Source organism: Silene latifolia, chromosome 11 (assembly GCF_048544455.1).
Source record: "Silene latifolia isolate original U9 population chromosome 11, ASM4854445v1, whole genome shotgun sequence".
NCBI classification, from domain to species: Eukaryota; Viridiplantae; Streptophyta; class Magnoliopsida; order Caryophyllales; family Caryophyllaceae; genus Silene; species Silene latifolia.
The window spans coordinates 4,929,517-4,953,798 of record NC_133536.1 but is presented as its reverse complement, the minus strand read 5'-3'; the positions used below and the strand labels follow the sequence as shown (position 1 = coordinate 4,953,798).

Here is a 24,282-nt window from a genome sequence, read left to right as displayed (position 1 = left end):
CCCTAACTATTAATTCCCAATTTCCATAGCTTTCATACTTCTCAACAAAAAATCACAAGATGACATGGTTAAGCGTAATAAAAAGCTTCTTATTCAAGAAGAAGAAAACCAAAGTTCCGAAACAACCGATCATACAAGAAGAAATTCCAAAACAAGTACAAAAACTAGGCCGGGACTTTACGTCCCAAGTCGTAAAAATTCTCATAAGAGACGGTCTCATTAACAATAAGAGCGTAGTTTGTTCCCCTTCGTTGATCGATGCTGTGCTTCGAATCTTGGCCGTAGGAGCGAAAAATTCTACGTTAGAAGAGGAGTTGCTTAGGGCTCTTGGACATGCTAACGTGGAAGAACTGAACGCGGCTTCGTTTGAATTTGCTGATGTTTTGAATGATTCCTCCGATGATGAAGATGACGAGGACGATGATGGTGAATATGAGGAAGACGAAGAGGATTACGAGCCGGTTATCTCTTATGTTAATGCATTGTTGTTGGATCAACGCTTTGGCTTGGATAACTTGTTCCAGAAGGTATTGAAGGATGTTCATGATACTGAAGCTAGGGCAGTTGATTTCAGGAATCAGGTATTTTTTTTTTTTGTTTTTTTTTTGGTATATGAGAGTAATTCATAAATTATTGTATAAGGCGGTCTGAAAAAAGAATTAGGTAAAATTGACTTTTCGTAATATAACCATATTTTTTGTTAATTTGTTTGTGGATCCGTTTATGAGTTTATAGATTGAATTGATTGGTAACACCGTCTCATATGAAAATTTCATGATATATTTGGATGGGATGTTATAATTAATTTGTGTTTTTTATGATTGAATTTTGTTTTGTTTTGCATGGGTTATGTTTAATTTGATTATTATCTTTGTGGAATAATTTGTACTTGTAGCCGGGAATTAAACCAAGCGGGGGCAAAAATTTGCAGCGGGGCAAAACGGGTAATTGCATAAAGGGAACTCGATTTTTTTTTTTGAAAATTTAAGCTAAAACCTTTGCGGCCATTGCTAGTCGTTGCAAATTAATCATGGTTTGTATGATTGAGTAGAAGTGAACTTTTTGCTTTTGAATTTGTTTATTTTTGAAGTTTAATTGAATTGAAGCAATTTAGGTTAAATCTTAACGAACCTTAACTACCTTCCAACTATTTTATTTTCTAACTCTAAACAATAAAAACAACATCACCCCAATGCCTTAATAACTCTCGCAATTTGTAGGGTAAGGAGGAGGCCTGATGCACGCAGCCTTACCAATAATAAAAATTGAGTCGATTATTGCATTGTATTTCAGGGTTTTTTTTGAATTAGAATCATTAACTAATAAAGTTGTAGCTTATTGTTATCTTATATATAATTTATTTATTTACAATCATTATTTTGAGCAATTTCATTAATTTCTAGATAATCAATACTCATAATTGTAAATTTGCAAGGCTGATGAAGTGGTAAACCAAGCAAATTCATGGGCAGAAGAACAAACAAAGGGATTAATCAAGCAATTTCTTACAACAAACCATATCCAAGACGACACCGTCTCATTGTTAACCAATGCATTGCATTTCAAAGGAATTTATCGAAGCAAATTCTACAAAGAATGCACAAAAGATGATGAATTTCATCTCCTAACCGGTGACAAAATTCGAGTCCCGTTTATGAATCAAGGTTACAAACACTATGAATACGGTACGTTTGACGATTGTCAAGTTCTAAGAATTCCTTACGAAAGTTTCAATTACACGGTTAAGAGGTTCTCAATGTACATTTTCCTACCAAATGAGATTAATGGGTTGCCAAATCTTATCGAAAATATCAAAATTGATCGAAATTTGTTCAAGGACGAAGGTCGATTCAAGCTCCATTGTGCTAGGATTAAAAGAATTTCAATCCCGATATTTAATCTTGAGTCCGATTTTTCACTTAAGACGGGTATGAAACAATTGGGATTGACATTACCGTTTGAAGCAACGTGTAATGATTTTTCGAGTATAATTGGAGGTTCTCACCCGCTCTATGTAAATGATGTTGTTCAGAAATGTCGAGTGGAAAATAATGAGCAAGTGTCGAAAGTTGCGACCAATTCAACTTGCTCATGCAGATGTGAAGTATCATATGTTGGTCTAGGCTCGCCTACAATAGTTTTTTTGGCAAACCGTCCGTTTATGTTTATGATCCGAGAAGATGTTTCGAGTGCTCTACTTTTCATTGGATCGGTGCTTGACCCTAAATAGACGGTGTGTTAGACCCGGCCCGTTTATTCGTTTAATTTTTGCATTTGGGATTTAATTTAAGGTATTGTTTTTAGGCTGGTAATAAATCATCATTCATAATGATGTTACCTTGTTAGTATGATTAGTATAAATGGACTTTAATAAGTTACTTCGTACAAGTTTTAATTAGTAGATTACTGGTATAGACCCCGTGTTACAGTACGGTAATTTTTAGATGTAATTGTTACGAATGTTTGCATTTAGAGTATTAGTTTCAACTCATTTTCAGTTTTTTGGGGATTATATTGATAATATTTCATATCAAAATAAATAAAATATGAAGGTCAACATCTGAATAAATTATAATGAATTTTACTTGACTTACCTAATCAACTTTATTCAGAAAATAAATATTATATTATTATATTCACTAAGGGACAGAGGAAAAGACCAATAAATAAATGACAAGTGGAACAAATTGAATGAGAATGATCAAATTACTCATCAATTTTATTCTTAAAATAGAAAGGACAACAGATGACTGAGACACTCCAAAATGGAAAAGGACAACAAATGACCGGGATAGAGGGAGTATTACTTTTAAATGAAATGGGTAAAAAATTGACCGTGACGAAAAAGAAGTACTGTATTAACCTAATTAAGATTGTATACTCTTGGTTTACACTAGCGTAGAGTGAGTTGTAGTGTTGTCTTATTTTTAATTTATACTCCGTAAATAAACATGCATGGACTCAATTGTTATACTCCCTACATACATAAACACAATTCATAAGCACATTGTGCAAAGTATACTCAAATTTTTATCTCTTATAATATTAGAAAAATAGACTAGTATAACTATCTTACACTTAAAAATACGTCTTATATATTCATAATATTAATCAATTCACAATTACAATTCAATAATTCAATAATACAAATATATTATTCTCTACACATTGCACATATACGTAAACTATTGTGAGACTTCCGCAACCAAGAAACATGGGAAATTGTTGTAGTAACACTTTTCAGGTAACGCAACACAAGTTCTTGTATTTCTTAATGGAATTTCTTAAATTTTTAGCCTTCTATGTGCATGTTGAGATATATTATCGTATGATGATGATCAACGTATGAGACGATTGTTGAGCGTCAATCATCACCGTAAATTTTTTGGTCGAAATCAAGAAATACATTGTACCGACTATTTTAAACTAAGCCCTAAATTTGATATTCCTAGTAAAATCAAGAAATGTCCAAGAAAATGTATAACACCATCTATTGTAGCAGTAATAATTAACTATTGGCATGCATGTAAGACGGTTTTATAGTGCGAGACATTCCATTTTAGGGAAAAAAACGCATTTTATATAATAAGACCGTCTCATAGTGTTAGACCGACGTAATTTGTATTGCTAGAGTATTATATAGAACGGGCTTAATGATGGGGAAAACGGAAAATTGAGGGCATGATTATCAAGAAACAATTTTCTTGGCATGATTATTACATTTTCTTGGAATAATAGTTATATTGCGTGAGAGTTGAGACGGTTTTATACTATAAGACGGTTTTTTTTGCGTAAAAAAATAACTCTTTTATTAGTAGTAAATGAATAATCTTGTATAAAAATGGACCGTCTCACACCGTAATTCGTGTTCTTGGAAATCATAAACAATTTTCTTGGAATCATGGATAATCTTCAGGGTCAGATGATCCGATTACATTTATAATATGTTGCTCGTTTTATCGTTAGATGATTAATATTTAGCGATTTTACATTTATTTAATGATTTATTTATTCATTTATTTAGGCAAATGACGAGGATAGTCCGGTTACTACTAATGTGGCTCCTACCGGATCTAATTTGTCACATCACTCGGAAGGATCTAATGGGTCACAGCACTCCCATGAACTTAATGGGTCAGATGGTTCTAATGGGTCGAATAACCGAGACGGTTCAAATGGTTCAGAAAACCGAGATGATTCAAATGAGTCCGCTAGATTAATCAGGAGGTATTTCGATTGGCATAACCAAGAAGAACCGATATTTTGGCCAATTGAAGAACAAACCGGATATTTTTGCTGGGTACATGTGGTGATCGATACGCTCGAAGGATTATATGCAATAACGCATAATCGACAAAGGATTAAATTGTCGAAGCAAGAGCTGATCGACAATCTATATCGACAAACAATTAAACCCAAGTATGATCCAAGCAGGACCACATATTCGATACCAATGGAGGATGCTTATAATTGGATCATTGACAATGGATTAAGTCTAGAACAAGATTATGGGTCCGGAATTTACGAGGCTACCTTTCAAGATCCTAAGCAAAGAATTCCGGGCTGTCGAATTTTCAATCTAACCGGAGTTGGAAGAATTTACTCGAATAATCATAATGAAGTCCGTATTCTCGAGGCATTGGACATTTCGCCTGGTGCCGGAGTTATATTTTTCGATTCCACCCAAATGAATTCCCTCGTAAGTTTTTTTTTTTAAAAAAAAAAAAAAAAATCGATTGATTCGACCCAAATGAAATTCCAACTTTGTTCTTGTGTTTTGTATAGGACGCAGACGGAGTGTACTCGATTGCAGCGGATGCAAGCAAAGACTTAAATAGTCATGGAGTAGTGGTAACAGGGTATGATGATAGTGGATCACGCAACGTGTACTGGGTTCGGGATTCAATAAAGTCTAGGGCTCCAAACGAAGGACACTACCGTGTGAGTAGAGCATCAGGCGTCCAATCTGGTGAGGAGGATCCAGTCGAATACGTGCTTTTCCCTTACGGAGTTTCGCTCTCTGAATCATCATCAACCAGCAATAATACTCTGTGATTGGTTATGCTTAATATTTGAGTCTGTATATATACCGCGACATGTGTGATACATGTTGCTAGCTAGAACTGCTTATGCTCGATTAATCATCAACGATAGATTTCCTCGTAATAAACAAAGGAAAGAACGATTTGAAAACAAAATGTTTGTATCGAAACAATGTCTTTGAGACTTCGACTACTCAAATAGCTAATTAGACCAAAAACAGTACGCCTGGCACGTTGAAACCCGTTGAGAGACGATATAACAGCGCGTGCCATAACTTTTATCGCTCAAGAGTACTTGAACCCGTTGTTAGTGATGACACATATTTCTTCTTTTTCACGGTTGAATTATAGTTAGTCCCTATAAAATCAAAAATTAAAATACGTGAGAGTTTGATATCACGCGTATAATTAAAATTAGTATCCTAATGGAACAACCAACATCGTTCAAAGTTAGAATTTTTTGGCAAATTGGTGTTTATTAGCAAAATAATTAGGGAATTGGGGTTGGTTTGAAACTATTTTGATTTATGATGTCCACGTCATCAGTTTTTATTTTTTTTTCCAGTTTTTATGGTAAACCGCTAAGAAACCTATTTATTTTTTAATTTTTTAATTTTTTTTTTTTTAAATTTTTTTTTTTTTTTTTTTGAAAAAAAAAAAAAAAGTGAATAGTAAAGCCGCTAAGAAACCTAGCGGCTTTACTATTCATTTTTTTTTCAAAAACCGTCACCTTCTAACACTGATGACAGCCTATTCTAGAAATGAATAACCACCAAAGCCGCTAAGAAAGTTAGCGGCTTCCTTATTTCTCTATTTTTCATAAGCTTATGACATTTATTATCAAAAAAATGACAAAGAGACAAAGCCGCTAAGAAACTTAGCGGCTTTGCCTAAAAATTGGAAAAAAAAATTAAACTGATGACGTGGACATCATAAGTCTAAATAGTTTCAAGCCAACCCCAACTTCCTAATTATTTTGCTAATAAATACCAATTAGCCAAAAAATTCAAGTTAGTTATGTTAATTATTTTTTCTAAATTTAAAGATCGAAATACCTTTGAGAGATATAACAGCAAGAATCTTTTCATTAAGATAATCTCTCAGTAAACCCAGTAATGGCTGTCCACCAAGCTCTGCCATGCCAACTTGATATATACTTTGAGTGTTCGACTCCATGTCCATGGCGTAAAACATTATGTAGAAGAAGTTATCACGGTCAAGGGCATAGCAAGCGGAGTTAATTACCGTCTCTAGCTTGAGCTTTCCTTTCTACAAAAGCTTACGCAATCAGAAATTGTCTTATTCTAGAATTTGTCTTCTGAATTGGTTATTTTATGTAAACAAAGATAATCATAATCCTTAAGAGTAGACTATCTTACTCGAGAACAAAATTAGACTAAGGCTCCGTTTGGCAAGGCATTTCAGGTACCTGATTTGGTCGAAATAGCTTATTTGACCAAAATTTCAGGTATCTTATTTTTTTGTAAGCGTTTGGCAAGTAGCTTATTTCACCAAATAAGCTACCTGAAATGAAATGCTACCTAGGGTAGCATTTGAGATTTCAGGTACCTGATTTGATTTGATTTTCCGTTTTTACCCTTTAAATCTGTACTATTAAATAATTATCATATCTTTTACGTCATTTCATCAAAATCAATTAGCTTTTCAGTTAGTTTGTCAAACATTTTTTTATATAATCAGCTACCTTATCAGTTCCTAATTTCCAGCTACCTTATCAATTACTTTTTCGAGTTTCGATTAGCTTTTCGCCACTACCTTATCAATTACATTTTCAGGTTTCAGTTAGCTTTCCAGTTTTCAGCTACCTTTTCAGTTAGTTTTACCAAACAGAGCCTAAGGCCATTTTAGCTTTTTAGGTAGCTTATTTGACCAAAATAACTTATTTGATCAAAATTTCAATTACCTTATTCTGTTGCAAGGGTTTGGCAAGTAGGTTACTTGAAATTAAATGTCACCTTGCTATCTTTTTAGTTAATTTTACAAAACAGAGTCTAAACGAGTCAAATTTGTACCCATTATTAGGAATTTTCAACTTAGGCATTAAAAACAAGACAATGTCAATGTGACAATCATATTTACTTGCTCCGTTTTTTTTTTCATATGACATTTTCATTTAGTCATTTTTTAGATGAGTCCCTTAATTTTAAACTTCAAAATTAATACAATTATCATTAAGCCTCTTATGAAAAGATATTTCAAATACCTTTCAGGGTATTCTATCATATATTTTGAGGCATATTAAAGAGAAAAACGTATGTTTCGAAATGTAAGAATTGACATTTATAAGGAAAAAAACAGGAGTAATAAAACCTGCGTAAGATTGTTGAATTGATTGATAGCTGCTGTGGCATGAATATTGGCATCCATGTCCTCCGGGAGATACTCACCCTTCAACACTCTTGGTGCATACGTCTCGGGGTTCGGATAGAAGCACTGAATATTATAACCAAATTGAGTGTGAAAGTTCAAATTGCACGACATTTTTAAAATAGGAAGATAAACAATTAACAGAAACACCCAAAATAAAATAAACAAAAAAATGAACGGGACGAAAAGAGTAATAAATAAATGGGTTTTTCTAACGTGTGCCCTAAGACACGTATTAATAAACCAAATAAGGAAAGATTCATAGAATATTCTCACTAATTACGGTAAAACTAGGTTAATAATTGCATTTATCATGAGAATATGTTGTAAATCTTCCCTTATTTGGTTTATTAATGTGTGCCCTAAGGGCACACATTAGAAAAACCCTAAATAATATCAACTTTAACTCTTTTATAGGATCGTCCTATAACGAAGTACTCGTCCAGAAAGAAAATAGCCCAAAGATAATATTTAATTTAATTTGGATTGTCCTATAATTTGATCATTCACACTTAATTTGTGCCAAAATCAAAATCAAAGGACAACAATTGGCTAGGACGGAGGGAGTATTAATTATTACTCGGACGGAGGGAGTATTAATTATTCCTCGTATTGGTTATGTGTTTATCTTTGAAAATTAATGACTTGAATAACAGGTAGCCGGTCATCTGGTTTGCTTTGAGAACAGGTTACTTAAAGTTCAGCTTATTACTCCTTTCATCCCAATCAATAGTTTACACTTATAAACTATTCACGGAAACAGAGAGAATATGAATTAAACCGTTGTTCTTCTTATTTTAAGAGGGGGTTAGCTAATTCATAGGAATTAAGTTCCTACATTGAATTCATGTGATTTGAGAAAACTTGTTTGGTTATCAATGTAGGAATCTAATTCCACCGGAACTTTCAATTACCTAGAGGGGGTTAGGTAAGTCAATTCCCCCATTATGTAGGCATTGGAAGTTCCTAGGAAGTTAGAATTCCTCCATTTTACAAAAAATATGTCAACCAAACAAGTCTTGATTTTTCAATTCATGGGATTTCCCAATGCCTACGTTTTATCGAGGCAACCAAACGACTCCTATAAATGTATAATTTTAATTATTCATGTGAATTAAACCAATTATTATCCGTTTATATGTCTTTTTTATTGCAAATGGCCATACACGAAAGCTAAAGATTTCATTGTGCATAGAACAGATGTAATTGTCACAATTCGAAAGTGACCAAACCAAAATAACTCGTACTTAAGACCATGCCCAAGCAAGGTCATGACCTTATTGGGTCTTACTAATTTATAATTAAGCACCACATTAGCATGACCTTGAAGTAAAAGATGTCAATTGAAGATCAATTGGTGACCTTGAAGTAGAAGAGGTCAATTTGGTGACCTAGTAGGTGTCACCTTCTAATTGCTTGGACACAAATAATGAGGACAACAAAGTAAACAAAAAAATGGGTGGGTGACCTAAAGTGGTGACTTTCTGCTTGAGACAGTCATGGGTCGTGACCTTTTGCTTGGGAGGGTGAAAGTGGGTCAAAATTAATAAGGTGTGATTAAGAGAAAAAAATTTGGTGACCCGATTAGGTCGACCTTCTGCTTGGGGATGGTCGTTGAATGACATGGTTTAATGTGCGAGAGACCGAATATGGTATGTTATACCGTATATTATTAAAATAATACTCCGTATATTAGAAGTAATACGGAGTATAAGATTTAGGAAAGTGATATTATTAGAATTAGAAGCGCGCGGAATTAGAAGTAAGGTAATTCGGAATTAGAAGTAAGGTAATTCATACTCCCTTCATCTTAGTGATAGTTTATACTTTCTTTATTTTCCCTTCACAAAATAAAGGAAGTGTAAACATATCAGTGGAATAAAGGGAATAGTATTTAGTTTCCTAATTACGACGAGAGTAAAAGTCTACTTTATACTATAAATAACGACTTATGTAATAATATTTACACACATTAATTAATTAGTTCCAAAACAACCATCATACAAGAAGAATTTCCCACAACCAAGCATTACAAGTACAAAAAAATAGACATGGATTTTACGACCCAAATCGCAAAAATTCTCATAAAAGACGGTCTCATTAACAACAGGAGCGTAGTTTGTTCCCCAGCATCGATTGATGCTGTGCTTCGAATCTTGGCCGTAGGAGCGAAAAATTCTACGTTAGAGGAGTTGCTTAGGTCTCTTGGACATGCTAACCTGGAAGAATTGAACACGGCTGCACGTGAATTAGCCGGTGTTTTAAAGGGTTCCGAAGATGAAGACCGTGATGGACCGGTTATCTCTTATGTTAATGCATTGTGGTTGGATCAACGCTTTTCCTTGGATAACTTGTTCCACAAGGTATTGAGGGATGTTCATAATGCTGAAGCTAGGGCAGTTGATTTCAAGAATCAGGTATGATTTCTTTTTTTCTTTCTTTTTTTTTTGGAAAAGATCAATAATTCATAAATTGTTATATAAAGCGGTCTCAAATAAGAATTAGGGTAAAACTAACTTTTTGTTACATAACCATATTTTTTGTTTGTGAATCCGTTTATGAGTTTATAGATTGATTTGATTGGTAAGACCGTCTCATAATAAAATTCCATGATATATTTGATTATTATCTTTGTTTGATAATTACTCCATTAGCTAATTAATCGTGATTTGTACAAGTCGAATAATAATCGAAGTGAACTTTTTGCTTTTTAATTTGTTTAGTTTTTTGTTCAATTGAATTGAAGCAATCTAATTTAACCTTAATGACAAGTGAAGTGATACGAGGTTGTTTAGTAGATCGTTAATTAATGTTCTAACTATAAGTCTTGTATGAAGCGGTTTTACACGCAGATAGTGTAAAACGGATTCAAACATAATCACTCATATTTGTTTTTGAATATAGTTATTTAGAAAACACAGATTACAATAAAGCTATGTAAAACCGCCTTATACAAGTACTTATACAGATATATTTCGTATTATTTTATTTTGATATGAAGCAATTTCATTAATTTCTTGTGTTCATATTAATTGTTAATTTGAAAGGCTGATGAAGTGGTAAAGGAAGTAAATTCATGGGCAAAAGAGCAAACAAAGGGATTGATCAAACAAGTTCTTACAAGAGAAAGTATCGGAAACGACACCGTTTTATTGTTAGCTAATGCATTGTACTTCAAAGGAACTTGGGAACACAAATTCTACAAAAAAAACACAAAAGTTGATGAATTTAATCTTCTTAATGGTGACAAAATTCAAGTCCCATTTATGAACCAAAGTTACAAACACTTTAATTATGGTATGTTTGAAGAATGTCAAGTTCTAAAAATGCCATACAGAAGTGCAACTTACGTGCCACAGAAATGGGACAGAGGATCCAGACATATAACAACGGAGTTCTCAATGTATATTTTCCTTCCCAATGATATCAATGGGTTGCCAAATCTTATGGAAAACATCAAAATTGATCAAAATATGTTCAATGACGGTCGATTCAAGCTTGACCGGGTCAAGCTCAAGCGAATATCCATCCCGATATTTAATCTTGTGTCCGACCTTCGTCTTAAGGGGACTATGAAACAATTGGGATTGACATTACCGTTTGAAGCAATGAATAAAGATTTTTCGGGAATTATTGACGGTTCCGACCCGCTTTACGTAAATGATGTTGTTCATAGGTGTCGAGTCGAAACTAATGAGCATGGGACGGAAGCCGTGGGTTATTCTGCTTATGATGTCGCATATGGATGCACACCAATTGTTGAAGAACCACCTAAGATAATTTTTTTGGCGGACCACCCGTTTATGTTTATGATCCGAGAAGATTTTTCGGGTGCTATACTTTTTATTGGATCGATGCTCAACCCTAAATAGACGGTTTTATTTAGACCCGACCCGTTTATTCGTTTAATTATTGAACTAGAGATTTGAGGTAGTGTTTTTTGGCTGTTAATAAATCATCATTCATAAATGATGTTACCTTGTTACTATGATTAGTAGAAATAAACTTCGTTAAGTTATTTTCTACTTATAAGTTTTTTTTTTATTAGTACACTAGATTATTGAATGGAATATTAATTTACCTTAATGGTTATATATTAGTAGTATATTTATGATGCAGATTATTATTTGTTTATGCGTTTACTTTGAAAACGACTTGTTCTTTTGAACTTAATTTCAGCTCATTTCAGTTTAGTTCAGCTCTATTCACTTTAGTTCACCTTTTTTTTCACAAATTAACTGTTATTTCAGTTCAGTTCAGCTTCATTAAGTTCAGTTCAGTTCACCTTTATTAAGTTCAGTTCAGACAGTTTTAATCCAAAAAAACGAAACCTTAAACTAATTGACTAAAGCTCCCAATTAAGTTCAGTTAAGTTCATTTCAGCTTTTTTAAGTTCAGTTCAGTTTAAACAGTTTCAGTCCAAAAAAACGTAGCCTTAAACTAATTGACTAATCAAACCATGTATTGACCTATGGAATCAATAAAATAAATTTACCTAATACACCTCTTTCACACATCCACAATTCCACCTACAAATTTCTCAAATATTGTATATAGACCTCTCAAATCATTTATTCCCCATTAATACTCCATTCTTTCCTTTCACCAAAATTCAATATACCTATCAAGATAAAATTTCATCACTTCCTAAAAAAAGGAACAGAAATGAGACAACCATCCAATCAAGAGGGGCAACAAATTGGGCCAACAAGTTGTACAAGCAGTACTCATACAGTCATACTACTATTATTGATGACTTTCCCACAATAGAATCGTTAGAATAGATTGATGAATAAGCCTTCTCACCCCATCCGTTCCGGCGATTTATTTACCTATTTTATATTTTTGAGGTTCGTTAATTTGTTTACGAGTGTAAATTGAAACACGAAAATGTTTTTAATGAGTAATTTGATTTTTCACTCCATTATTATTCACTTGTCATCCAATAACAGCAAACACAAATGATTCTCTCCTCTTTTCTTGTCTTTGTGCAAAGAGTAAAGTTAAACAAATGCCGAAATAGTAAGAGTATAACAGACTAACCCAATAACAACAAGGCCAACACATATAAAATAATGTTTATTTTGATAACCTGATAATTTATATCAATTACTTACATATTTAAATATGTTACTCTTTAATTAACATTGTAACATATCAGGGATGCAAAATAAAATAAATATATTAATAAATCTAGAGATCAAATTAGGACTATTATTTTTTCTGCTTTCTAAAATGTGTCATAAGGATACATGTTAAGATGACTTAAATGAAAGTTTGACAATAAACTGAATCTTTTTAGATTAGTCATATACTACAACTCTACAAGACTGTCTTATAGAAGAGTTGTGACTTGTGAATACACTTGGAAAAATTGGGCCAGACCTAAATGATCCAACCTGATTAACTCACCTGACACCTGAACTGAGGACTCGGCTTGATCTGACACAATATGACCTGACCTTATTGTCATTGTTGCACGCAAATTATTATCCTTAAACAACTTGGTAATAAAAGAATAAAAAAATGACTTGAAGCCGAAACGACCAATCCTCGCAAATTCGAAATAACACGACCTAAACATGCCCGATTCGTACCCAACCTGATTAACCTGTTTACCAGATCAAGTCAAACCATCCAAGAGAGCCAACAAGGTTGCTGACTTCATGGCTTCTATTTGACATTCTTGTCCAACTCTTTCGAGATGGTTTGATAGCCGGTGGCTTCAACTTATCTCCCTTATTCAAAAGGATGAGATAAGTTGGTCCTACTCTCTAGAATCAACCTAGTTTTCTTACCCTAAAAAAAAAAAGAGCCAACAAATTGGGCCAAAAAGTTACACAAGTACTCCTACAACTTACCACATTATTCATGACTTTCCCACAATAGAATCAAGAATTATGAGAGTTGGGCCTTAAGAAAATAGGTAACAATAGTGACTTTCAAAGATCATAAAAGACTATATAGAGAGTATGATCAAAATGCAAAGTTATGGGTGGTTGTATATAGTATTACACCCAAATTGCCCATAAGTATATATATAGAGAGATGCATGTTGATTGTTGAACACAACACCATCACAAACAAACACAACCAAATTACTTCCTTCTCTTCCCTTTCTTTCTTTTTATTTATCAAAAATTTTATCAACAAAACAAGATCAAATCTCTTTTCTTTCACATCTTCTCTCTTTCTATCTCTATAACAACATTTCCATCTTTTTCAAACTTATTTCTCACACCCTTAAAAACACAAAAAAAAAATCAAGGGATTGATTGCAATTTTGATTAAATTTTTTAAAAAAAGCATCAATTTTTATCATCTTTAATCAATAATTTAAATCACCCATTTTTTGAATTTTGTTTTAATTTAGAAATAAATGTAAAAGAAGTGATTTTTATCATGTATTGAAGAAAATTGATAAAATTGATTAAGTTGATGATTTAGCTGTTTGTGGGTTCTTACATTTTCAATCGAAGTTTGAATTTTGATGAACTAAAATTAATTAATTAACTGTAATAAAAAGGGAAGAACAATTATATAAATATAAATATAAATATAAATATAATTATATAATCATATATATACACATCTAAATTGTCTCATTTTTGTGTATGTATTGAAGAGGATATGCTGAACATATCCTCAAACAGTATTGTAATCAGATCTTAAGCATTACATCTCTCAATTTTCAGATCTTGGTCTTCTTCCCTTAGGTGGGTACTTTTGATTATGATTTCGATTTCGATTACGATTATGATTATGATTTCGTATCCATGATTGTGATATGGGTTTTTGATCTTTGTAAAATTAACTGATTTTATTGATCTGGGTATCTGATGAATTTGACTGTAGTAATTAGAAATCAGGAATTTATGTTATCAATAAATCATGAGAAATTTTGGCTGATCAATCAAGGATCCAATGCAATTTGTTTAAATATTGTAATATCAAATTTTGTAATTTATGATGTGGGTGGTTCGTATGATTCTAATTAGATAAGCATATAAGATATGGTGTTCATATTTGTATTTGATTACATATATTGTTTATGATTTCAATCTGTCAATGGTAGAAATGTGTTTGGAAGATTAGTTCAACTACTTTGAATTAATAATTACTAGAATTCTGTTGGGTTATTCGGAAACGGCCTCTTTGTGTTGCTAACAAGGGTAAGGTTGCGTACATCCGACCCCCTTACCCTGCAATTTGCGGGAGCCATTGAGGCACTGGGATAAGTTTGCGTACATCCGACTCCCTACATTGCGTTTGATGTATTTTTTGTTGATTTGTATTATTGGATTGATTTATTTAGCTAGTGGAATAAGGAGATTTATGTGAGATTAGTTGAAAGATCGAATTTTGGGGTGTAGGAAATATGCAATCTGACCTTGGAAAGCTCTTCATTGGTGGAATCTCTTGGGAGACTAATGAGGAACGTCTCAAGGAGTATTTTAGCACATTTGGTGAGGTGATTGAGGCTGTGATCATGAAGGATCGAGCTACGGGTCGTGCTCGTGGTTTTGGATTCATTGTGTTCTCTGACCCAGCTGTTGCTGATAGAGTCATCCAAGAGAAACACAACATTGATGGAAGGCTGGTAATTGCTTCTGGCCTTTAGAATTTCTTCATGTTGCATTGATTTCTAATTATGTAAATTGCATTCGGATACGTATTTTGTATGAATGTTAATGTCACAATTGCTAGACAGGCTGATTACCGAACTTTTGAAACACGTTATTTGGTTGATCAAGTGCATTCTTAATGATTTAAAATAGTCAACCCAAAAACCATGTACTTGACTCTAACATCTCTGCTCATTGAAATGTATGAGAAAATTCACCGAGTGGGCCATTATGAAATACTTGATTTTCACTCACATATAAACTAAATATAAAAAAATTCGGAGATACCAAAGTTGGTTGGTGTGAGTGGTAAGGGCTCTCATCTCTTAAACAAGTGGTCAGAAGTTCGCTTTCTGACTCTTGTGAATGAAAAGATCAAACTTGGGAGGGGTCAACCCATTAAATTGCCTTCAGCACCCCGAAAGAGATTGCCCTAGCTGTCGGTAGGGGATTCGGAGATGATTTGGGCCTCCAAAACCTCGAGACTCTAATCTAATGCAACACCTTGGCTAATGCCCTTTAGCTGATCAATTCACTGTCGGACTTCATTCTAGGTGTTTCAATGTATTATTGTGTTGTCTTCACTGATTTTGTCTTTTAACTGTAGGTTGAGGCAAAGAAGGCTGTTCCTAGGGATGATCAGAGTATTATTAGTAGAACCAGCGGTAGCGTGCAGGGCTCTCCAGGTCTAGGCCGCACTAGGAAGATCTTTGTAGGAGGTTTAGCTTCCACTGTAACTGAGAATGATTTTAAAATGTATTTTGAGCAGTTTGGGACAATCACAGACGTTGTCGTAATGTATGATCACAATACTCAGAGACCAAGAGGTTTTGGGTTCATCACTTATGACTCAGAAGAGGCAGTAGATAGGGTCTTAATCAAAACTTTTCATGAACTAAACAATAAAATGGTCGAGGTCAAGCGTGCTGTCCCAAAAGAACTATCCCCTAGCCCAATCCGTAGCCCAAGTGGTGGCTTCAACTATGGAATTAATAGAGTCAATAGTTTGTTCAATGGCTATACCCAAGGCTATAATCCAATGGCAGTTGGAGGTTATGGAGTTAGAATGGATGGTAGATTCAGTCCGATTGCAAGTGGTCGAAGCGGCTTCCCTCCATATGGTTCTGGGCTTGGAGTAGGCCTGAATTTTGAGCCAGGGCTAAATGCTAGTTATGGGCCCAATGCCAACTTCGGTAGTAGCCTTAGCTATGGACGGGGCTTGAACCCCTACTATGTTAGCAACTCTAGTAGATTTGGCAATCCGATCGGCTACGAGGGAGGAAATGGAGGAAGCTCGTCTCTTTTCAGTTCATCTAGGAACCTATGGGGGAATGGAGGCCTGAATTATGGCACAAACTCTTCTACTTCGGCTGCTTTTATGGGATCTGGTACTGGTAACGTCGGAGGAGGCTTTGGAACCAGCGATGTGAACTGGAGTCCATCGCAAATCTCCGCCCAGGGCGGTGGAAATGCTGGTGGCAGCGGTGGGAATCTGGGCTATATTGGGCCTGATAGCAGCTATAATCTGGGAGGTGGCGGAGGCTATGGGAGAAACAATGGAAGTAATGTAGGCCTAACATCAAATTACTCCTCATCAAATGGTGGGCTTGATGGGCCATTAGCAGACTTATATGATGGTGGTTCCATTTATGGAGACCCTAGTTGGAGAGCTGGAACTCTGGAACGAGACGGTTCTGGTTCTTTCAGTTATGGGCTTGGAAATGGCAGTTCAGACATCTCTACCAAAGGGTCTGCTAGTTTGGCTGGTGGTTATAGTGTTAATATGAGGCAGTCAAACCGAGGTAAATTCTTACTCTATGATGTTTCTTCTAGTATACTTAATATTATGAGTTTCCCGTCTGCTATGCATTAAAATTTTGAGCATAATCTCTGGTCTATGATGTAGAAATAAACATGTACCACTTGGTGCCATTCTTAATTCTTATACAGTTAGACTCCCTCCGTCATATTCATTTGTTCACCTGTGTTTTTGCACAAAGGCCAAGAGAACATAGAGGGGTCACATACTTTGGTTTTGGAGGACAAGTGAGCTAGATTGTACCTTTAGCCAGTTACACACACAAAATGATTAATTTACGCATTACAGCATTCCAAAATGGAATGATAAACAATGACCGAGACACCCAAAATGGATTACGTAACAATGGACCAGGAAAAACGGATCAACAACAAATACCATCCTTTTAACAATCATTGCATGATTTAGAAATAAGTCATGATGGCCTCCTTGATAGCATGCATCGTGCAATGGTGGTTTTATCAAATAATAGGGGAACCCATCTATTTCTTAGATTGAATTGAAGGGAAAAAGCGAGTGAACTTTATTGTTAATGTGAATAGATATAGAACATGGTTTGAGATTTCTGAAATATGTTCATGCTTTGTTCTTTGTTTGTTTTTGTTTATCGAACATCATCTCTGAGAACATAACTATGTATGATACTCCCGACACTGCCTAGTTGACTGTGCACTCCAGAAGTACCCTCCTTTTCTTGTTACAATATTAACCTAGAGTTAACTATCAGTGTATCAATGTCAGTGACCTATTAGATCATCCAAATGATTTGGATGGCAATGACCAAGGTAGTTCACTTGCGGGATACGTCTCTCTTTCCTGTTGTTTTTGTGGGAGAAAATGTAACATTGAATAGCAAGTATTTTCACCATGTTTGCTGTGTGGAGTTTATTTATCCGACTGTCAAGTGTCTCCTAGCTTTACCTATCTGGCGTACTTTGCATCAATTAGGATATGGGCCCTTTGAGTAAAGCATTGTAGGAAAGTACTAGTATGTGTCACAGCTGTTTCGGTCAAGTTGTCTTGTGGTTTTTGATGATTTGCCAATTATTTAATTTTCAACTTCACAAGGGCATTACATTAGAGTGCGTAGATTAAACTCTTCACGTAGATAAACAGCCCGGACTATTCTTTGGCTTGGAACATGATGGAATAAAGAACATCTCATTAAACTTTCTGCTTTTTTTGTACCCGCAGTCGCTATTCTCTGAAGGCGAAGGCCAATAGGTCTGTTATTTGTGTATTTTCGCCATCTTGTATATATATAGATTTCAAAAGCTTTGTAGATGACGTAATTTGGTGGAAGGATTACAGACCTAGGGCCATGATTTGTAGTGTATTTAAGGCTATCAGAGCATTTTTAAAAGTATTTGCATAGTTTGCGAGTCAGGGACATTAGACTCTTGCTGGAAAAACTTTGCAAGTGATTACTAATAAGCTCGAAGAGTTACTTTCCAGCACAGTCTATCTTGTAAGCAACTTAGCACGTTGTATCCAAGTGTTTCCATCGAAACTTATTCTGTAGCAGGAGACTTCTAGAGTTGTAGAGACCTAGTTATTTCACTTCCAACATATTCATTTCTGGTGGATCAAAATCTCACTATTCTCTGCCTTTTGGTCAAGACGAACTGAAAAAGATGGTTCGCTGAACCTTTTGCCCATCTTATATTGTGGAGTAACAACACGTTACTGTAATTTTCGACACAATTTGTGTTAGGTCAACAACTACAACATCAGAGCCTTAATCCCAAAATGATTTGTGGTCGGCTGACATGAGTCATCCTTTAGAACCGTCCATGGGTGAACGCATACCTCAAAAATGCAAAAAAAATAGAAAATGGTTATGTTGAATTTGTGTTAGGTCAATTCATCAAATTAACATAATGGTTATGTTTTATCCTTTTATGCGACTTCATCTAACATGGCCTCAGTAAACATGTAGTTCTCGACGCAATTTTCATCTTGGGTCATTCGGAAATAGCCTCTTTGTGTTGCTAACACAAGGGCAAGGTTGCATAAATCACCCCCCCGCCCTTACCCCGCAATTTACGGGAGCCATTGAGGCACTGGGGTAATGTTGTTGTTGTATTCTCGCTTTTTTTATGCAATTATTGACGTAATATTCATGTGTCATCCATTAACAACCCTTTTTTGCCGTTATCACAAAGGTAAGACTTCGTATATTCAACCCCCTTACAATGCGCAGGACAGCAGGTGTCCTTTCGACACTGGAGTGATGTTGTTAATGTTGTTGTATCGTCCTTGGAATGTGCCTGTACCTTTCGCTTAATTTAAGCAGCTTAATGAACTACAAATGGAGCATGAATCTCAAATAAGTTTTTTTTATCTCATTGACAGGACTTCCTAGCTAGAAAGAAGGCCTAATGTAAGGAAACTACTGTACTGTAGATGGAGCAATCTGGCAAATCAGGTGAACACGACAAATCTAGTCGCCTTATCTGAGCTCATAATTGGTTACGTAGAGAACTGCCTCGAGTGACTGTCCTGAAGATTACATAGCGATAGAAGTTGTAAGGGTTAATTGTTTTTGAGTCATCATTTTAGGGTTTTTGAGTGAGGTGTAAAATCAGATTCCGGGATATAGAGGTTGTACCGTGCATCTCCGGTGAGACGCATTGATAAGGATAGACTACCCTTTTTTTTCCTTTTCTTTTATATACTCTTACTATCCCTTTTTTTTTTCCATCTTTCAATTTTCGGTACCTAGGTTGTTTTTGTGATGTAATAGCTATTATGGCGAACCGCTGCTCGTTGTTTAGTAGGTTTTTGATTTGGTTGTTGATTTTTGCTAGTGTGAAACAATTGAAAGAATCCAACTAGGGTTCTGATGAATAAATGTTCTATAATTAGTCTGGACAATATTTGATGTAAAGACCTTTTACATGGGAGTAAAAATGGCTTTGCTGAAATTTTACACTTTTACTATTTCTCGTGTTATTTCATTTTGTCCGTCTCAATTTCAGACGAAAAACGCCCGTCTAAAATGAGAATTTGTGGTGATATATAGGCATGCTGCCAACTTGCCATATGCCATTATCATGTATTGGGTCCATGAATATTGTTCATTTAAAGTAGTTGTCTAGAGTACAAAACTACTTGTGCAGTTGTGCATGATATGTTACTCCGATTCTTCTTGTTCCCTTGGGCATCTGTGTTTACCTGTCGACATTTGGTGTATACTGTATAGGGAGTCACAAGGACAATATGTTGCTAACGGGATTTGAACTCAGGTCATTATTATCCCTTCTGAGTTACCGGCTAAGCTAGCTGATATCTACTCATCACTCTTACATCTAAGATATAATTCTGATGCATTAATCATCTATTTCCCGTTTTTTTTAACAAATAATCGTGTAATTCTAACTAATCGATTATGATTGAGGGTCATAAGATGACCTAGAGACAAGAGAGCGGCTTTATTTGGATCATATAGTTTAGACTTTCCGTTAACATAGATCCCTTAAAATTTTAAAAACCGTCTTACAGTGAAAGATCGTCTTATAAGTGAATTACGGTTGATTACGAAGTATTTGATTATATCCGATGATTAAAATGGACAAGGCGGGGCGAAAAATTGAAGCTAAACCTGGCCCATGTTCCATTTTGCATTAGATTGTTGTCAGTTGGTCTATCAGTCTATCACTTTCCTTTCTGCAATTTGTACTGTTTTGCTCTTGTTTTTTTGTCAGAGTACAGTAAAAGGAGCATGAACTCAGAATTGATATCCAACACAAATTACAATATCGTCTAATAGTGTGAGACGGTACTACGCAATAATTATTGAAGATCCAAATAACACTGACCAAAATTTATTAACTTTACAACTAACATTCTCATTACTTTACAAATTACAACCAACATTCTCATACAACAGGAAAAAAGCAACTACAGCTCTGACTGGAGGTCTGTAGCACCAAAATTTCACAAATCGATAAAATCGATAACTCTGACTTATCGATTATATCAGTCACAATCTCGAATTTCCAAAACCCGACTTGTTACTTTTAAAAAGTAATTTTCGGTCAAAAAATGAATCTCACTTCCAAGTCTTAATAAAAAAAAAATTACAAAAACCGTCTTGAATTGAGTCTCGGAAATAGACTTACTTCCTCCGTTCAAGTCATTTCACGGAAATCGAGAAATCAAAGAAAGCTGCTAAACCTGCAACTGTCAAATTGTCAAGCATTACTGTTTCAGGTGATCCAAGATCAAAACACAAAACACAACCAACAATCATTTCATTCTCTCATCAAACTTATTTCATTCTATTTTTTTACATTTACTTATTTTCTACAAAATCAAATCAAATTACTTATTTTTCAATCAATCTACATTCCGAAACCAACATTCGCAAATCGTTTCTACTACCAAAGAGTGGTGGAGCGGGATTTGAACTGAAAGAGGCGAACATTAATTTCATAAAGTACACTCGAAAAAATTTAACTAAAAATTTCGAAAATTTCATCCGTAAGGGGGCGACCGCCCCCTACAAGTACATAACATTCAAAGACCCGGTTCCCTCCTGATCACACAAAACCGCCTCAAGCGAAATCAAACTCGGCGCAAGCGCAATCGCCGGGAATTTCAACCCTTCGACACTCCGAAACTCTCGGTCTCGGACACTGTAAGCAAGCAAATAGCCATGTGCACACAACATTAGTATCTCACCATCATTACCATAATTAGTAACCTGCATCCACCTATGTGGGTCCCACCAGTCGACAGTCGGGTCCCGAATCGACAGTTTCATGTTCCACGATTCGGGTACGCCGTAATCCTCCATAACCCATACCTGTACATCTGCTCTAAATATTTTAGCATCAATTGCACAAACTGATAAACAACTCGCAATTATCCCGAGGTTCGACCAATGGTATTTATTCCATTGATTTGAGGAGTAAATTGGTGGCGGTGTGATCACCTTAAATTTCTCCTCAATAAAATCAAATCCGCAAATCAATTCAGAATTCGCCGTTTCGGGTTTGAATTCATCATCCATAATCCAATGGATCGAATTATTGGTATAGAAGCCGGGGATTCTGGAGGGGATTGGGAACGGGGCGTCCCCAATTCCCCTCCATTTATCCCCCACCCCTAATTCATAAATCTCGACCCGCAATTTAGATTGCGGGTCGAGATTCTTATGAAATATGCGGAGCACCTTGTATTTATTGGTGCGTCCGCAAAACCCAAAACCCGCCACCACCTTGTCTACAGAGGTGTTGGCGGGTTTTGGGAGGACCGCGAACTGACCCATCATTGGATTCCAAACCAACGTCGGTTCGCGTGTCCCGATCTCCCTTATACAAACAAACCCATTACATGAATTTCCGAGCTGAAACCGGAAATCAGGCCCATTTAAATAACCCAAATCTTGATTATTATCATTATTATTGTTAACCCTTTTAACAAATCTCAATTTTTTCAACAAACTTGTAGTAGTAGTTGTTGAATTACTACTACAACTGCTACTTTCAATATAATTAATTTGTTTGAGAGTATTAAGAGATGATCCCTTAATTTGAAGGATTAGTGTAGTGGGCATATGATAAGTATATAATTTGTAAAAATATGATTCAGTTAGTAAAGATCTCCATGATTTGCAAACAAATTTGCATGAAATTAATGTTTGAATTGGTAATCTTCCTAAAATTTCAATCAATATGATACATGGTAGATCTATTGATTTATTTGATGATATAATCATTTGATTGTTATGTGATGATTTGGGTTTTTTGTGTTGAATTGAGTGATTGGGATGTGATTTAGGTATTGAAATTGATGATGAACAAGAAGAAATAATAGAATTTTGGGAATTTTTGGACTTTTTTCTTTTGCCCACATGTTGTTTCCTCTCCATAGACATAAGAGATGGGGATTGGTGAGGGAATTTAGGTTTGCAACTTGCAATTCTTGGAGAAATGGAATTTGTATTTGTTTATTTATTTGATGTATAATAATAATTTAAGTTTGTTGAATGAAAAATGTAAAAAAAAAAAAAATTAAAAAATGAAATGTTTGTTCAACTTATGTTCTAAGTTTGTTATTGGAGAAGAGAATGTTTGTGTCAACAAGACTCAACTATAAAGTTGTTTATAAATAGGTGTTGAATTGGTGTTTTTTTTTAATTGTAATGGTAGATGGAAAGAAATACACTAAGAGATTATTTGGTTTAAAAAGACGGGATGGAATAAAATGTACCATAAAAGGTATGAGTTCTAAATGTATATGAGGCATTTGGTTCGTTATAATTTTGTAAAATGTAGGAATGGAATTTGAATTTAGTGGGGTAGATATGATGTTCCGAGGTATTGAATGGATCCATTAGAAATGGAGACTAGTGCGACACAAAATGAGACACGAAAATGGGTCTAAAAATCCGAACTCAACCAAATCACCCCTAAAAGAGTATACTTAATTAAATCTTTTTCTTTATGGAAGGAAATCATCTTTCGATTTCTCTTCAATGGCGATTTGATTTTTGATTTGTTAAGGAAAAAGATAGTAAATGGGTTGATCTTGAGCTGATAATCAGATTTTCTAATTTGTATTCTTAGAACATCTACTCAAAAGAATTATGTGAAAACCTTATCATGACTATCTCTTTTGGGATAATGAAAGTGAAATCAATAGTGTTATCATTTCGAATGAAATAAACAATAAAATACTTTCGAATTGGGTTTTAATGTGATGTCTTAGATTTTAGAGCATACTCTAAGAAACTTGACCCTTATAATATTATCTAGTATACTGTACTATTTTGTTTTCTTCTTATTAACTCTTCCGTATTTATGATAAAATAAAATATTTATGATATTATCTAGTATTGTATCGTAATAGTTCTCCTTGTATATAAAATTTAGGCACTGTTTGGTAAATGGCATATTGGCCAAATTTCAGCATATTGGAGAGGTTTAGCATGTTTGACTTACGAATATGCTATTTAGAGCGTTTGGTTAATGGCATATTGAAATAGCATATTGGGGTCCAATATGCTATTTAGATCAGTATCTTGCCCTAAATTTAAATTTTCATCATATTCAGTTTTGAGACACAAGCTCAGATTTAATTTATCGATGTTCTTTTGTTGCTTTGGTATTAAAATGAGAGAATCGAGTCATCAAAATGTTAGTCGTATCTCTTTAACTGTTATTACCATTATTGGAGCTTCAACACTACCTAAGAACATCCACAACAACAAAAACTTTTTGTTGTTTTTTGAAGGTCCTTAACCTATCCACCACATCTTATCATAAGATGATATTTTTCGCAAAAAATTCACACAACAACAATTAGTTTTAAATGAGTCCTTACCTCCACTCAACAACAAGATCACATAAAAAAGAATTAAAAAGGAATAAAATACTCACCAACTCCCACAATTCCCATT

The 24,282-nt window shown here is 34.6% G+C and overlaps 5 protein-coding genes across 5 annotated transcripts; 3 read left to right on the top strand and 2 right to left on the bottom strand.

Annotated features, from left to right (window-relative positions):
* The first annotated feature begins 20 nt into the window (after positions 1–20).
* LOC141610747 (serpin-Z10-like) lies at positions 21–2,516 on the top strand. The gene is made up of 2 exons (XM_074428997.1): positions 21–581; positions 1,436–2,516. The coding sequence occupies exons 1-2, from the start codon at positions 60–62 to the stop codon at positions 2,228–2,230; spliced, it is 1,317 nt and encodes a 438-aa protein (XP_074285098.1). The 5' UTR covers positions 21–59; the 3' UTR covers positions 2,231–2,516.
* A 2,656-nt stretch (positions 2,517–5,172) lies between these two features.
* On the bottom strand, positions 5,173–7,497 carry LOC141610746 (uncharacterized). The gene is made up of 3 exons (XM_074428996.1): positions 7,374–7,497; positions 6,098–6,311; positions 5,173–5,400 (listed from the first exon to the last, which is right to left on the bottom strand). Exons 1-3 carry the CDS (start codon positions 7,428–7,430, stop codon positions 5,321–5,323), a joined length of 351 nt encoding a protein of 116 aa, XP_074285097.1. The 5' UTR covers positions 7,431–7,497; the 3' UTR covers positions 5,173–5,320.
* Positions 7,498–9,481: 1,984 nt separating this feature from the next.
* On the top strand, positions 9,482–11,352 carry LOC141612787 (serpin-ZX-like). The gene is made up of 2 exons (XM_074431539.1): positions 9,482–9,847; positions 10,478–11,352. Exons 1-2 carry the CDS (start codon positions 9,482–9,484, stop codon positions 11,300–11,302), a joined length of 1,191 nt encoding a protein of 396 aa, XP_074287640.1. The 3' UTR covers positions 11,303–11,352.
* A 2,234-nt stretch (positions 11,353–13,586) lies between these two features.
* LOC141610738 (heterogeneous nuclear ribonucleoprotein 1) lies at positions 13,587–19,801 on the top strand. The gene is made up of 4 exons (XM_074428985.1): positions 13,587–14,146; positions 14,804–15,030; positions 15,663–16,857; positions 19,230–19,801. The coding sequence occupies exons 2-4, from the start codon at positions 14,809–14,811 to the stop codon at positions 19,241–19,243; spliced, it is 1,431 nt and encodes a 476-aa protein (XP_074285086.1). The 5' UTR covers positions 13,587–14,146; positions 14,804–14,808; the 3' UTR covers positions 19,244–19,801.
* Positions 19,802–21,115: 1,314 nt separating this feature from the next.
* On the bottom strand, positions 21,116–23,015 carry LOC141610737 (F-box/kelch-repeat protein At3g23880-like). Its single transcript, XM_074428984.1, has one exon. It carries the CDS (start codon positions 22,756–22,758, stop codon positions 21,379–21,381), a length of 1,380 nt encoding a protein of 459 aa, XP_074285085.1. The 5' UTR covers positions 22,759–23,015; the 3' UTR covers positions 21,116–21,378.
* Positions 23,016–24,282: the final 1,267 nt, after the last annotated feature.